Genomic DNA, 16,671 nt, shown 5'->3' with positions numbered 1-16,671 from the left:
ACAAAGTGAAGTTTCGTCACTTACTGCAGCAAAAATGTCTCTAGAAAAGGAAAGGAACTCCTTACAAAGTGAAATGGACAGAAGATTTTTGGCTTCAGAAGAAGAAAAGGTAAATCTTAAGGCCACAGTGGGAAAGTTGGAAACAACCCTAGATTCTGCAAGAAAGGATCTCGAATATTTGAGGGCTATGGAAGCGAAGAAATAGGGCCAGATATTTGATTTACGACATCAGATAGTTGATTTATGAAATGAGCTTTTGGACAATGCAGAGACAAACACGTGCCTCAAGCAGAAAAACAATTGTTTGATGAACCAAATGAACAAATGTACAAAAGAAAATGGGCATCTTCAAGAGAGAATTAGGGAATTGGAAAGTGCCCTGAATCACCTGAAAAAGGATCTTGAATATAAAGATGTTGAGGTGAGAGTTGACAGAACGTCAAAAGCCAAAAGCAAATGTGGCAAGTGCAGTGAATCAGCCTTGAATTTTGTGAGTGAATGTAAAAGGCAATCAAAGTCGACGTGTGAAAGGCAAGGATGTAAGCAAGTGGTTAAGGAGCGAACACCAAAGTAGGTGGCTGCAAAGAAACCAACAAATTCTCGGCCATAAATAGCATGGCGGTGAAGAAGGCTATGTTTTCAGAATTATGAGTTTTGTGATTGTAAAGTTTAGTTATTTTCCCGGTCATTGTAATTCATCTCAATATAAAAGTCAATGAGTAAGATAATAGAAGTCTTATTTTCAAGATTGCAAATGAAGTTTAGTTGGAATATAATATTATTTTTTTTATTATTAGTATAGATTTATTTTAAACACTTATTTAATATGAGTGGATAGGGATTTAATTTCTTTACTTGTAAGTATTTCTTAAATAATAATTTAATATGAGTCGATAGGTATCCAATTTCTTCACTTGTATTTTTTTTTGTAATTTTTAATTCAATTTTTATTAATTTTTTTAATCTTAATTTTGGTTGCTTGAATTAGTAATGTACTTTAATCACATTAGTAATAATCTTCACATTTGTTTATGTATTAAGAAAATGGACACTTCGCGGATAATTAAGAGGAAATGTGTATAGAAATGTGCATGTGTTTAACCCAATCTTAACACATACATATAACTTTGTTCCTCTGATTTTTCCATTTTGTTGGTTTTTTTTAATAAATATAAATTTGAAATTTTAAAGAAATATTTTTTTTGTTATTGTAGTTGGAAACCTAAATACAATCAACAGAAAAACCCACAATAAAGTTACAAGTCAGAATACAAACATGGATGGAAATCCCAATCCAAAAACACATATTACTACTTAATTAAATGAATTAAGAATATAAATCAAAGAGAGTGTCGGTCGTTTCTCAAGTGTCAAACCAATAGCTTGATATGAACAAGTTCAGAAATTTGGCAAGATATATTGATTACAGAAGCTTGATGTTATTGCAGATGCTCAGGCGTTTCTTAAGTGTAAAACCAATTCCTTGGTTAAGGCGCAAGTTTGAAGACTTACCGATTTGGATCGATTTGGAGGGCAGGGGATTTGTATTAGTACTTTTTTACCTATTTTAACAAGTTAAGAGGTAGATATAAATCTTTTGGATTAATCATATTATTTAGATTTAGTATATCTTTTGAACCGATTAATATAGTTTATTCTGGAAACAAAAATCCACAGAAAACTTCAAAAAGTTAACCTGATTCAAAATATAGCAGGATTCATGCGGATCCTTTCTATGATGCAAACCTAATTCATTAGCTTTATATTATTGCTTTGAACAGTTGTAAGTCAATACAAAATTTTGAAACCTGATGTCAACACAAAAGTTTCCCTGACCTTAACAAGAGGTTTGGCAGGATCCATCGATTACAGAAGCTTATGTGTTTACAAAAGCTTGATGTTAACACATAAGCTTCAAGCTTTGGCAGGATTGATACAAGTTCTTTCTGGAGTGGAAAACTATACCAGCACTTTTGTATTATCACTTGAAAGCAATTTAATGCAATACACGTGAAAATTTTACTATCAAAAAGGACAAGAAACTTCTAGCAGAGATCAATACCCATTGTAATAAACGTGAAAATCCAAATTTTCCACACAACCAAGTTAACTCGACAACATTAGCAATTCATCCCAGAAAATCAGCCGGGCAAAGATAAATTAAAAGCTACACTCACACTAAAATGGCCTTCATCTCTATTTCTGCGCAATCTAATCAAGCATAAGGGATGCCTCCACGTTGAACACACTAATTAGTGATTGATATTCGTGACAGTGACCACAAATGCATAAAATTTGGAGAGAGATATGCGGAAATAAGACACCATTAGATTCAATATATAGAAGCTCAATGCAGATGGAGCTCTTCTCTGCAGTTTGCAAAGTAGTAGATAGAAATGCCTACTGTATATATTCATCTCATAATATGCCAATTTCTTGCATTCTTTGCGATTCTTTTATATTTATCGTACCATAGAAAATCCAAAACCCAACGAATGGCACATTTTCGGTCAAAGGCAAAGGCAATGGAACATATAAATATACAGAATACGAAATTGAAATTATTCCAAACTTTTGCAGTCTTAGCCACAAATGAATCCAGGTATTCATGAATACCATCACAATAGATAAATAGTCCACCTAAGCACTACAACCTTTTATTTTTATATTCACTGGTGGCACAGATTCTCAGGCAGGAGAACCCATGAGAAATAGTAGCAGGGCTCGGCCAAAATCCATAACAGAAAGAGGCGATGAAAACCCGAAAACCGACACAAGCGCCTGTGGAGGCAATAAAAGCTAGTCAGAGTCATTATATATGTTATATTCTGCCAACACAGCCTGACAAGCAGGGTCGTTTGTGGCAGATCTGAAGGCAAAAGGCCCAGTCTTTCTTTCGTCCGAATCGATCCCATTGTTGTGAGTAAGGTAAACTGGACCTCGGCTGCTATCAGTTTTAAGGTTGCATGAGGTTGGGCTGCTCACTGTAAATGCCTCGCAGGCTTCGTGCTCGTGCTCACCCTTAACAGCGATACTGAAAAGCCCATCGTTGTCGGTGTGCTGTTCATTATAGAACAATCTCTTACCAGCAGGATCCTTGCACTCAACAGCTACAGTGGCACCTGCACAGCACTCATACTCAAAATATCAGAACCAAACATAGGGCTGCCCTGTGCATTCTATGCTTCAGACTGAAACCCGCATTTCTCTAAAAAACAAGAGTGTAGAAAATGAAAGCAATGTGAACACAATAGCAAAAGGGAAAAATAGATCTATTCAGAAAAGCACAAATAGCATTCCACATGGAGAATCTTAAAACCAGATCTATTCTTCAGCACCAGATCTTTTCAATAAGGAAATGCAGTCGCCCAAATGAAAACAATCTACAAAAACTGCAAAACAAATTGAAAAACTATCCAAGATGGGTGGTTGCTGGCTTACCAGAGATGGCAGGTGAAATCCTGGTGGGGAATCCAGCAGCACAGTTATCGCAGTAAACCTTGCCCGTAACATAAAAGTTATGGCCAGCATGAGCACTGGCAACACCCAACAAGGAAAAAAGGGCAATCAAGCCACAGAAAGCGGATAGTTTGGCCATTGTTGAGATACCCACCTCGCCGAAAGAAGCAACAAAGATCAAAATACTGGTGGGATGAGGAATGGAAGAAGCAACAACACAAAGCACCTATATATGTTTGTATGATTCTTTGTTTGAGTGTGGAATAGCGAAGAGAATGGAGTGATATATATATACACAGGCTTTCGCCCCAACATGTAAGCCGGTGATTATGAACAGATTTTCCGAGTGTCACAGTGTCCCTGCTCCGCGTGAGCCTGGCTGTAAACATCTTTTTTTCAAAGTCATAAACATAAATTTTTGGATCCTACAAGTCGTATCGTGGCCTGCTCCGCGTGAGCCTGGCTGTAAGCATCTTTTTTCGGAACCATAAACATAAATTTTTGGATCCATGCATGTCGGGGGCGATTTGTGCCCTCTTAACATAATTGTCCATCATGTCTATGGTTGGTCCGCCTGAGGTTGCTTGGTCCGCCTGAGGTTGGGCGTAAATAATTTTTTTTGGAGTCATAAATATAAATTTTTGGATTTTACAGTTATATAGTGGTAATTTTAGGGGCTAGTCCAGCAGGTTATTTTTCTATGATTTTTAAAAAAAAATTCAGCCAATTTCTAATTTTATAAAAGATGATTCGTCTAAATTTTAGAATATAAAATTATTTTACTTTAAAAATTGTTATCATTATATAGAGACTATATATAAAATCATTATAAATTTGAATAATTTTGCAAATATATCAATAAACATTTTATAGTTTTCATATTAGGAATTATTCAGATTCGTCAATGTTTTTAAACTTCAAGAAAATTTTCCATCCTTAAAATTTTCCTTGGACTGGGATGCATGTTCTTGCATATGTTGGGGCAAGTTGTGCCCTCTTAACATAAATGCCCATTATGTTTGAGGGTGGTGGGCTTACCTCTGAAGGCACCTTTATTAACACTCCCATTAGGGAAATGAAGTGTTTACTTGTTGATACTTCAATTAAAATACATTTTAAATTGAAACTAAACATGTGCTTCAAATTTGATCATTAATGGTGGGAAAAGGAAGGTGAAAGTATTTAGGACATAAAGTAACTAACTAATAATTTCCATGGTACCATTGGATAATGTGATGGATTGAATTAACCTTTGTATAATGGAGTATTTCATCATGATATCAAATATAGAAATTTGGGAAATTCAATGAGATAACCTAACTAACTTTTGGCTACTTGTGGATATAGGCCTTTAACCAAATCTAAGTCTACACTTTAAAAAATATACTCACATCATTTGTATAAATTCAACTTGTGGAGTTATAACAATGCATTGGCACTATGAGTTAGATTGAATTTAAATAAAAATACATGTGAATATTAGTAGATAAGAAAATTTTAAACCATGACTTTCAACAAGTATTGATTCCATTGATGGAAAGTCAACCTATAAAGTTGTATGTAGAATTATAGGAACAAATATAAGCACCACTGGGGGACATGGAACTCAAGTCCAATTACTTGTGACTATGGATCCTGATAAAAAATGCTAAATTAAAGCATATAGCAAGGTATCCATGTCATTAGTGCAAATTCAACCGATGGAGTTGCATATTATATTTTAAAAATGGATATGCACCATGAGGGGATTGAACTCCAACATTTCTCATGGATATGGGTCATTAACCATTGAAACATTCATACAAGCGTCCCATGCCATTGATATAAATTTAGCCAATGTTGTTGTATTTGAAGTTATAGAGATGCACAATAACTATGCCAGGGTTGATGACGCTGAAGAGCAACTACCTATGGATATGTGTTCTTAACCAAACTATTGAACTATACCATTTAGCAAGGTAGCCACATCATTTGTACTAAAATAACTCTTGGAGTTGTATGTGGAGTTGTAAAAATGCACTAACGTTGTCAAGTGATAAAATGTAAGACCAATTACTAAAAGATAAGGGTCCTTAACTATAGGAGTAGTTGTCATGACGCATGAACACCATGATATGATTACTAAGTCCTAAATATATGTGTCATTTTAACCAAAATCCTAGTTCAAGGCATTTGACAAAGTACTTGTGTCATTTGTTGAAATCCAGCGATAGAGTTGTATGTTAAATTGTAACAATGCATAGGCACTATGGGCGGATCAAACTCAAGGCCAACTACCTCTAAGTATGTGTCCTTAACCAATGTATCCCATGGAGTTGTATTGATGTAGAAGCACCAAAAATAAATCATACTTATGACCAACTAAATGATTGCTCGTAGATATGATCCCTTAATCAAAACATCAAACCAAGCAATCGACAAAATACTTACATCATTCAAACATATTCAACCTATAAAATTATATATATAATAGTAACAATGTCACATTACCATGAAAAATGAAACTAAAAGTTAATTCCATATAAATATAATTTTTTTAAATTAATACATTTAAAAAATATCCATAACATTAACAAAAAAATCAATCATAAAATTATATGTAAAATATATTTAATTAGATGATAGATATACTATCAAAAAAAAATTTACATGTAAAATATAACAATATAAAAATTTGTCTTTAAAAAAAAATCCAATTCAAAATCAAGCATATATAAATATAAAATTTTAACTATAATTTAAGCATAATTTTATGATTTCAATGGAATCAAAACCGAGATGGGGTTGGGAACCATGAGTGGTTGGCATCTTCAAGAGAGAATAAGCGAATTGGAGATTGCCCTGAATTGTGCGAGGGAGGATCTGGAATGTAGAGATGTTGAGATCTGAGGGTTGACAGAACGTCGAAAACTGCCAAATGCAAATGGTGGCGTGAGTGACAGGAAATCACCATCAAATGGGGCGGGTGAAGGTAAAACACAACCAAATTCGACTTGTGAACATGGCAGGTGGCTGCAAAGCAAAGGGTTTAAATTAGTTAGTAATTCATGTCAACCTAAATGTCAATGTGAAAGATTATAAGAGCATAGTTATCAAAAGTCGACTTGTGAACGACGAGCAAAGCAAAAGGTTTAAATTATTTCGTAATTCATGTCAACCTAAATGTGAATGTGAAAGATAATAGGAGTCGTTTCATCGTCAACATTAGTTTTCAGTGTTCCTTTAGATGAATATATGAATACTTTATACTGTGTATATTGAGTTCAGGAAAACATATAAGATGCGAATCTAATTATTTAACTTGAAGAATATAAGAATTATATTTTAATGTGTTAATTTTAGTATAACATAAAACTTAAGTCACCGGATTCGTTTTAAACCCCCTGCGAATTTCGAATCCGGCGAATCCAACACGATTTAGTCTGGATTCGTGTCCAAATCACAGGACACGTTGTTTCCAAGGGCGTGTCACAATTTTCAAAAGTGTGTCGCGATTTTAGGACACGTGTCCGGTTTCCAGGATTCGCTAAGCTCGGCGCGGGAATGAAAAGGGCGTGTTTGCTCATTAAACTTGTCATTTGGCAAGTGATTTGTGCTGTTGGCAAGTGATTTGTGTTGTTGGAGCAAGGAGTAAAGCATTTTGGCAGATTCATGATGAAGTCTAGGCCGTAGTATTGATATTCTATTCATGGTAACGTTAAATTCTTAAAGTAAAAGTGACATTCTCCTTAATCTTCATTTTCATCCTTTTACTTAAATTTTTAACATTACCATGAAATGACTCAGGATGTTTGAGAGTGGTTTCAGCCTCATTGGATTTCATATAGGGAAAGTAGAATTTTAGATTTCATTCAAAATCCAACAGACTTATCAGTTTTTTAGGATTTTAGGATTGGGGGATTGCAATGTTTCCATTGAATTTTGTCATGTATTAGGGTATGAAACTCATATTTAATCAAGAGCACCAAACCAAGAGCTTTTGAATATGTCGCTCTCGCTCCCGTTTTTGCTCCCGCTCCCCGCTTTCGCTCCCGCTCCCAAGTAACACTATTCCTGATGATATGTGTCTGGACAACACTGTTGAGTTGGCATTGGTCAACATGGATCTCAATGATCCAGTGCTAGAGCCTGTTAGATTTGATGACTTAGAGGGGTCAACCTCCATACCAGCAGATGCAGAGGCGACTATGGATACAGCGGAGTAGGAGGATGTAGAGGAGAGCAGTGAGGACCATGATGATGGGGATAGTGATGCTGATTCTGATGCTGATTGATGCCTTGAGGCTTGTATACCTGTAGTTGTTTTATATTTTCTATTTCTATTTGCCATTGGCATTGCACCAACACTACCTATGTAACACAATTTGATTTGATGACTTAATGAGAAAACTACAATTGTCAGTGTGTTTATCTTACTATCTTGTAGTTGTAAGTTGTCTTTCAGTTATGAATTATGAATCATGATTTAAATTTTTAATAGATATATTATTTATGTGACTAGTACCACTGACATTTATTTGAATTTTGTATGTACTATGCATGCTAATAACTATAGATGAAGATCTATGTTTGAAATCAATAAATTTGTATAATTAATTAAAATTTGTGTAAGAAATATGATAATATCTAATTTTTAATATATATGTATATTATATATATATCTTAATAAAATAATATATAATGTGTCCTAACGTGTCCTGTTTCGGGGGGCCAGCGTGTCTAAATCCGACAGCACGAATCTCGAATCTTACGTGTCCTGAATCCCCGTGTCAGGTGACTTAGCATAAAACTATATATATAAATAAGTTACAAGAAAAATGGTGTCATTATTGTTAGAATTTTAAGTTTAATAGTACATAATGATAACATTTTATAAATAATATATTTTATACCTTTTATCTATATTGATTGTGATAAAAAAAAATAATGGATTTATTTATAAATGATAATTTTATTCTTGAATTGTTTACTCCACATGATATAGAATAAATAGTGATGGATGCATTATTAAATCATTATGTGTTTAGATATCAATATGGTATTCTGCGGTAATAATTTAGGGTCATGTATTTACTATCTCTTTGCGATAGTAATTTAGGGGGATGTATTTACCATCTCTTTGCAGTAATAATTTGAGGTGATGTATTTACTATCTCTCTGCGGTAATAATTTATGATTTATGTGGTCATAATTTATGATCTCTTTATGGTAACAATTCACGATCTCTTAGCGGTAATAGAAAAACAATCTAGGGCACGTGCGTCTGCGGTCCGACTCGCTGATATCAGGTGCACACATTTCTTATATTTTTCTAACACATATCTTCTGATATATTTTCACGTATGAATAATTCACCACAATTACAGAAGATTACCAAAGGTAGACCTAGCACAATTACTCTACAGAGCCTCTATGAGTATATAGTCTTTAGAAAAACGTAGAGAAGAAAGAGAAGTCAAGCTACAAACAGAGTTAGCAACCATGATGGAAAATAAGTTCACATCTCTTGAAGACAAGATCCAAAAACAAATAGAAAATAAAATAGAACTATTGGAGAATAAGATGGAGGCAATGGAGACTAGGTTGCAGGTTATAGAAAAACAAAACCAAGATATGAACCAAACATCCCAACTAGTAGATGTTGATACTTTAGAGAGCCTTAAAATGAAGGACATGATTAAAGAGCTAGAAGAAAAATTTAATAGCTGCCTCACCCTAAATAGTTTGGCAGGTAAATTAGATATCAAACCAATTAAAGATGGAATGAAAAATTTGTTAGAATTAGACCATGAGCATAACAAAAGGGCCTTGAACCATATAATCTTCAGTTTGAAAGAGGAGGTAGAAAAGGATGCTTTAGCCATAGACCAGACCGAATTACATAACAGATTACATATTGAAACAATGTGTCTCACAGAAGCAACAAGGTTGGGTAAACTAACTGAGAATAAAGGAAAGATGATACAAATAAAGGTGAGCTCTACTAACCATAAGTACGACATACTTAGTAAAACCTCAAGTCTAAAAGAAACGAGAATATTTGTAAATGAAGATCTCATTCTAGAAGATCAAGTAGAATTGAGAAAGGAGGTTCAAAAGGTAAAGGAAGCTAGGAAGGAAGGAAAATGGGCAATAATCAGAAATAGAAAAGTCGTTATTTGAGATAGAAACCAAAAAAATAATAATAAATAGAAATTCAACATGCTTTGGATTCTTTCTTGGAACTTTCAGGGTATTCCATGGAACAAAGGCCCCAAGCTAAGTTGGATCTCGAATGATGTTGATATTATTTTGCTTGTGAAACTTGGGAGCACCAAGAATCTAAGGTCCCAAACATAGATGGTTTTACATTATGGTCTACTTGGAATAAGCGATCCTCCCATACAGTCATTGGGGGTATAGCTTGTTACATTAAGAAGAACATCTCTCCCCATGCTAGGATTTATAAAAACAACCCTTACAACAAATATAGTTGGATAGGAATTACTGATATTTATGATAAAAAGACCTACATAGGAATCTGTTATCCCCCCCCCCCCCCATTTTGACCTGTATAAGAAAAAGAATCTAGATAAAAATAGTCCTTACAATGGTTTAGATAATTATATTTCTAGCCTAAGGAATGAAGACAATATTCTTTTAATGGGTGACTTTAATGCTCGAACTTCAAGCAACCAAGCTATTCTTCTAAGCAATCATTTCAACCCTAATCCTCTTTTGTTAGAAAAAGACCTTCCTCTAGCTAGCCGGTACAAAAGGAGCTCTGAAGACCTCGGAGAGAATTTGTTTGGGTTGGAGCTAGTTAAGCTCTATAGTGCTTAGGATCTCATAATCTGCAATGGTCTAAAGAAATGGCCCAATTCTAGCCAAATGACCTGCATCCATGGGCTTGGTAGCAGCGTGGTAGACTATGTTATCTCTGATATCCCTCTATACAATGAAATAACAAATTTTGACATCTTAAATTACCACAAGCCTGACTCTGATTATAGGCATTTACTTATAACTCTGAATTTTTTCATGCATAGAGATTCCATAGAAGATAATCCTTATAGCCAAAAGACGTTAATCTTTGATAGAAATAAAAAAGATATCTTTCTAAATGAATTAAAAACTAATTTGCTTCCTTTACCTAGTATAGACAATACAGAAGATCTCTATCATAATTTTACTACAACTCTCTCATATTCTATTAACAAGTTCTCAATTGAAGTTTCAAGTAATAAAAGAAATAGAAAAACGAACCCATGGTATGACAAAGATTGTAAAAGTGCGAGGAGAGCAATTAAGGAAGTTGTTGATGAATCTCTTAAAATTGGCAAGATAAAAATATACGAAGCCCTAACTAAAATGAAAAAAGGAAGTATATTTGTAAAAGACAAGAGAATCTCCTACACCTCTCTAAGGTAGCTCCTAATAAATTCTGGAGGTAGATTGTAACTGGGAAAACTAAAGATAATAATAAAATTGCTTTACACGACTGGAATTCCTATCTTAAAAGGCTTTATGAATCTCCAAATGTCATGGAAAACTTTGAAACCCTGCTCACAACGAAAGAATTTTTCTCATTAGAAGACATTTATTTTGGGTTTAATCGCTTGGCTAATGGGAAAGCTAAGGACATTGAAGGTTACCAAGTGGAAATCTTAAAAATTGGAGGTCCTATTCTCATTCCCCACATTCACAAGCTTTTAAATCAAGTGGTCAAGCAAGGGTTCCCTAAACCATGGACTCAAAGCCTCATTATCCCTATTTTTAAAAATGGGGATACAAATAACCCCTCTAGTTATTGGACAATTATGATTATCCCTCTCCTAGCCAAGCTATATGATAATATTTTGGAAAGGAAGTTGAGCATATGGCTTGAAAGTGAAGGTAAGCAGGCTAAAGACCAAGTGGCTTTTAGAAAGCAGCACTCAACAACAGACCACCTCGTTACGCTTAGGATCACTGTGGAGGAATTCCACAATGATAAATCCAATCTCTTTTGTTGCTTTGTGGACTTTAGAAAGGATTTTGATGCAGTTCCTAGAAGCAACCTTTAGAACAGATTAGAAGAGCTAAAGGTTCCTTTTGAGTTGAGATCTGCCACTATAACATTATACGAGAATTTATTTGCCAAGTTAAAGAGCAATGAGGGGTGGTTGAAAGAGATTAAGTGTAATATCAGAGTTAAACAAGGTTATCCCCTCTCCCCTACCCTAATTTGCATTTACATCAACAAGCTAGAAGGTTGTTTAGAGGAAGTAGGATGTGTTGGCACGATCTTAGCTCGGATAGTCATCACCCTTCTTCTCTACGCTGACGATATTGTTCTTCTCACAAGGTGCCTGTCTGATCTTAATAAGCAACTTATACTTCTTAAGGATTTTTGCTCTACCATGGGTATGATTGTTAACACTAACAAAACAAAAGTTATAATTATTAAATCCAAGAAGGACACTTATGCTAATTTTATGTATGACAATAGTAACTTGGAAGAAGGTCTTCCCACAAGTACCTAGGAATTTATATTCATCACAAGCTCAACTGGAACTATAGTATTGAGAAAAGGATTAATGGGGGATGGAAATCTTATTTTGGTCTTGACAATAATTGTAAAATGACAAACCTCGTAATGTGGGATAGAAAGAAGTTCCTCTTTGAAACTTTAGTCACTCCGGTTATCTTATATGGATGTGAGGTTTGGGGTTGTAGCATCTCTAGAGAATCCTAGAGAAAGATTGAACAAATCCAGAAGCGTTTTATAACGTGTAACCTCAAAATTAAAAGCAACACACCCTATCCTATTCTCCTTATAGAAGTGGGTCTTTCCCCTATCGAGAGCCTAGCTATGACTAGGCTTCTGTTGTACAAGCACAAACTCAATAACATAGGAGACCATAGACTTCCTAAGTTAGCTTTAAATTCTAGCCAAAACCACCTAAGGCTCAAACCAAGTTGGTATAAAGACATCAGGGCTTGGTTAGACCATTGGGAGATTGATGAGAATGTTGCATTGCAAAACATTAATAACATTAAAAATATTGTTACTTCTAAGTTCAAAGAAAAAATGTGGCGTGAGAAAGATTTAGCAGCTAAAAGAAAATTAAGATATTATAAGGAGGTCATCAACCCCACCCTAGAAGATCAAAAGTATCTCTTTGTTTTAACTAGCTCAAAGAAGAAAATTAATATAGCCAAGATTAGAATGAACTCTCACGAACTCCATATTGAAACGGGCCATTAGGCAGTTCCTAAAACACCATGGATGGAAAGGTTTTGCCATCTCTGTGAGAATACGAACATTGAGGATGAAAATTTCTTTCTCTTAAAGTGCCCCACGTACAACCACATTAGATCTCATTTTCAAAATCTTTGTTGCAATACTAACCTTCCTAGGCTTTTACGTTGTCAAAATTACAGTGAGCTCGAGAGACTTCTCTCCCAGCTTTTTGAGCATAGAAATAAAACCTTAAATAAAACAAAATAATTCGTTTCTTTAGGTACGATAGACCAAAGTTTGATCTCAGTGGACATTAACCACCATCATCATAAACTATTTAGATATTATATTTAATAACTTATCATAATAAATTTTACAAATTATTATAAAATATTATAAAGTGATCTTCCCCTATATAATATTTATTTTTTATTAAAACTATAATATTATAGAAATAACACTCAAAATACTAAAATAAACTTCAAAAAATATATATAAAAATTATAATAATAAATAAAGTACATCATCAACATTAAAAAAAAACACTAGATGTACTCTATAAAGCTCAACTTATTATACTGTACTCTATGAAGCTAAACTTATTATACTTTGTTCTTTTATTCATAGATATAAAATGAAAGAATTAAAGAAATATAGCCTCCCTATGAATTTACAACAAATATTATGACCTAAATTATTATTAGAAAGTCTTATACTTCCTCTACTCTACTCAAAATACCCCCACTTCTTTGGTCATCCGAGGAAAAATAAATAAATACAATAAAATTGTAACTCTTTTCATTCCTTTGACTTAGTATTTATCATGTCTTCATAGTCCTTGGGACTTTGAAGTTACAAATCTCATTGTTTAATGTTTTCCTAAGTAAATATATCAATATTTTTTAATCAATACATGAATTAATTAGAATTGAAATTAGGTGGGAAATATGTGGATCATTCCTTTTAACTGGAAACCACTTGACTTATCAAATTTATACCTAATTTCATTTTAATTTGTAATAATTTCAATGGAAAATAAACTAATGCACGCTAATTTACATATATAAAAATGTAAATGTGTTTACATATTTCAATGGAAAATAAAATAATGCACGTTAATTTACATATAAAAATGTAAATGTGTTTATATCTAAATTGGTGTAAACAAGTTAAAAATGATGTTATTATGGTTTTGGATTTTAATTTTATATTTTTAATTTAAATATAATGGTTTGTAAAGATTTATTTATAATTAAATTTATTAAATATTATATTAATATATATTTATTATAAAATTTAAACTTAAATGAACGAGAATAAAAATTTTACAATTACGTATTAAATGATTTTAAATCAAAATTGTTTTATTGCAATATATATATATATATATATTTCACATAAATCAAATATTAAATGGAGTTTTGAGATTTATTGTTTTATAAAATTATTTATAATTTTTATTTTTAAATATATTTTTATGTAAAAATTAAAATTATATATATATATATATTAATTTCAATTCACGCACATACTATATTTAACAAGAACATAAAATTTATTCAACATCACTCGATAATAATAACAATGTTACACCAACACATATCTACACCAACACATAATGATATTAATCCAATAACAACACAAACATGATCCAAAAAAGAGTTACACAATTAAGGGCACATGCACTTATCTTTTGGACAAGTCCGTTTAGATGGTTCCCTTCCTTAATAACTTTGAATGCCAAAATTTGAAAAATGTAAACGAATGGTTGACCCAAGAAAACATATCAAAAAATTATATATTTTCTATTTAGAGGTATCATATAGTGACACTCATTTGATGCATTTATTTCCTTTGATCTTTAGGAGGACAAGAAAACAAATTGTTTTCCCACCTTCTGCATGGAATCAAACATTTCTAGAACTTGTGGAAAGAATCATCAACCATTTTTCATACAAAATTAAACATAATATTTCATTGATTGATCTTTGCAATAATAAAGAAAATAATGGAGAAACTATTGTTGCCTTCCTTGAGAGATCGAGAAATGTGGCTAACAAATTCCCATATGCTATTCCAAAAAAATAATTAGCATATTTGTACAAAAATTAAACCAAGAAATGACATTTCATTTACATGTATAATGTGATAATAATTTTAATGAAATTGTTAAAAGGGTATATGATAGAGAAGGTTGTTATTGCTAAGGGCCTAGTTAAAATTTCTATAGAAAAAAAATACCAACCATTGAAAAATAATGACAAACCATATAATTTGGATAAGAATAAAAATGTAGTTAATGATCAAGTTGTAGATTCTAAGTCTATTTAAAACATCCAAGCTCCATCACAAGGACAAGCTCATCAAAATTCTAACACCTTAAGAGGATAACAAAGCCCTTGAAGAAAATATACTTCCTTAGGTGAGCCTACTGAAATAGAAAATAAGAAACTAATATAATCAAGCTTAACTAAGCTACCAAAACTAAGACAACATGACAAACTACAATTTAAACCTTCTTGTTTTAAACACAATGAATATCATAAGTACCATTAAGTCAAAGGACATGGAGTACCTAATTGCATGAAACTCAAAAACCTCATCCAAGACTTGATTAATAAGTGTGAGGTTAACATAGATAAGAAATCCAACAAATCAAACCTTGATTTAAAGATCTTTACGGATCAAATACTTGATCAAGGGAAGAAGAATGACTCAAGGAAGGGAAAGAGTTGTAACATAATCAATTTTCCTATTATTCCATTGTAGGCCAAGTTGAAGAAGTTGAATACCATATAAATACCATTTACATCCCTCATAGAAACAATGATTGTGTAGTTATCATTAGACGAGGCAATGTAACCCTCCATAGGGCATCATCCTCTACTTGTTGACCCTCTACCGAGTACTATCAATTAGTTAACTTAAAGAAGAAACCTATGCAAATATCCATTGTAGAAATTCTTCGTATATCTCTCAAACACAAGAAATATTGGATCAAGCTTTACACAGATCTTCTATTTCCACAAATATTGACATTAATAAATTCCAAGCTATGTTAGGACATCCTTCTTTGTTAATTTACCATTGTTCTATGCTATTACAAATTCTTTAGCCCAATTCTTATCTTTCATTAACAATATTTCAAAATAATTTAATATTCCAATGATCAATAGAAAATGTAGATAGAACTAAAAATGCAATGAACAATAAGAGACAAATAAGAGACACAACGATTGGTCAAAGACTAGGGAAAAACCCCATAAGGGGGAAAACCATTTCCAATTCTTCTTGTTATTATATTTTCATAAAAATGTTCAATAAAGAGAGTACAATATTCTAATTCTTCAATCATAGGACTATCTAGCAAAGCCAACCAAACAATATAAAAGATGTTCCCAACAACAATACTTATTAGAGTTAAAATTCCAAGCCCGCGATCAACTGTCAGGATCTATGTTCAATTGTCAACAAAAAACCTAGGTCTTGACCACACGAAGCTAGAAATCATTCAGGCGGATGAAAGGCTCTAGCTAGAGGGAGCACCCACTATGTTGGTGGTTACAACTGAAATTTTCCTATTCCAACACTACGCCTACAGACAAAAACCCTAATTAACATGTGCAAGTTCAAACCTTGCAATTTTGGTCCTATATGAATCAATTTTCATGAACCAACTTTAGATTTGTATGAGCCAAACCAAAGAAGAGAGAAGAATAAGATGCTTGAGCTGATGCCTAAATGAGGGTCACTTCGCTTATATTTATATGCTTCCAAGGGTGTACAATTTCTCTTTTGGGTTGACCTAACCTTTTGTGCACATGTGGGTTTCCATAATAAAAGTATATTTTCCTCAACCAATTTAAATTATTCAAAGGGATAGGAGGGGTATTTCTTGGTGAGGAGTTTTTCCAAAGGATGGACTTTGTATGTGACCTTCCAAATTAACACTCCCTCTCAACAAGAGAGAAATTACAAACTATAACATATGTCCAATCTCCAATATC

General features: G+C 33.0%; 1 protein-coding gene across 1 annotated transcript; it reads right to left on the bottom strand.

The window, feature by feature from the left end:
• Positions 1–2,526: 2,526 nt before the first annotated feature.
• Positions 2,527–3,722, bottom strand: LOC149247857 (major pollen allergen Lol p 11-like). Its single transcript, XM_089455953.1, has 2 exons — positions 3,442–3,722; positions 2,527–3,122 (listed from the first exon to the last, which is right to left on the bottom strand). The coding sequence occupies exons 1-2, from the start codon at positions 3,596–3,598 to the stop codon at positions 2,800–2,802; spliced, it is 480 nt and encodes a 159-aa protein (XP_089312079.1). The 5' UTR covers positions 3,599–3,722; the 3' UTR covers positions 2,527–2,799.
• Positions 3,723–16,671: the final 12,949 nt, after the last annotated feature.

The sequence above is a fragment of the Pinus tabuliformis genome, chromosome 7 (genome assembly GCF_031772625.1).
Source record: "Pinus tabuliformis cultivar Carrire ecotype Pingquan chromosome 7, CPIR1, whole genome shotgun sequence".
Classification (NCBI taxonomy): domain Eukaryota; kingdom Viridiplantae; phylum Streptophyta; class Pinopsida; order Pinales; family Pinaceae; genus Pinus; species Pinus tabuliformis.
Note: the sequence above shows the minus strand (reverse complement) of the source record. Positions and strands in the feature narration are given on the sequence as shown.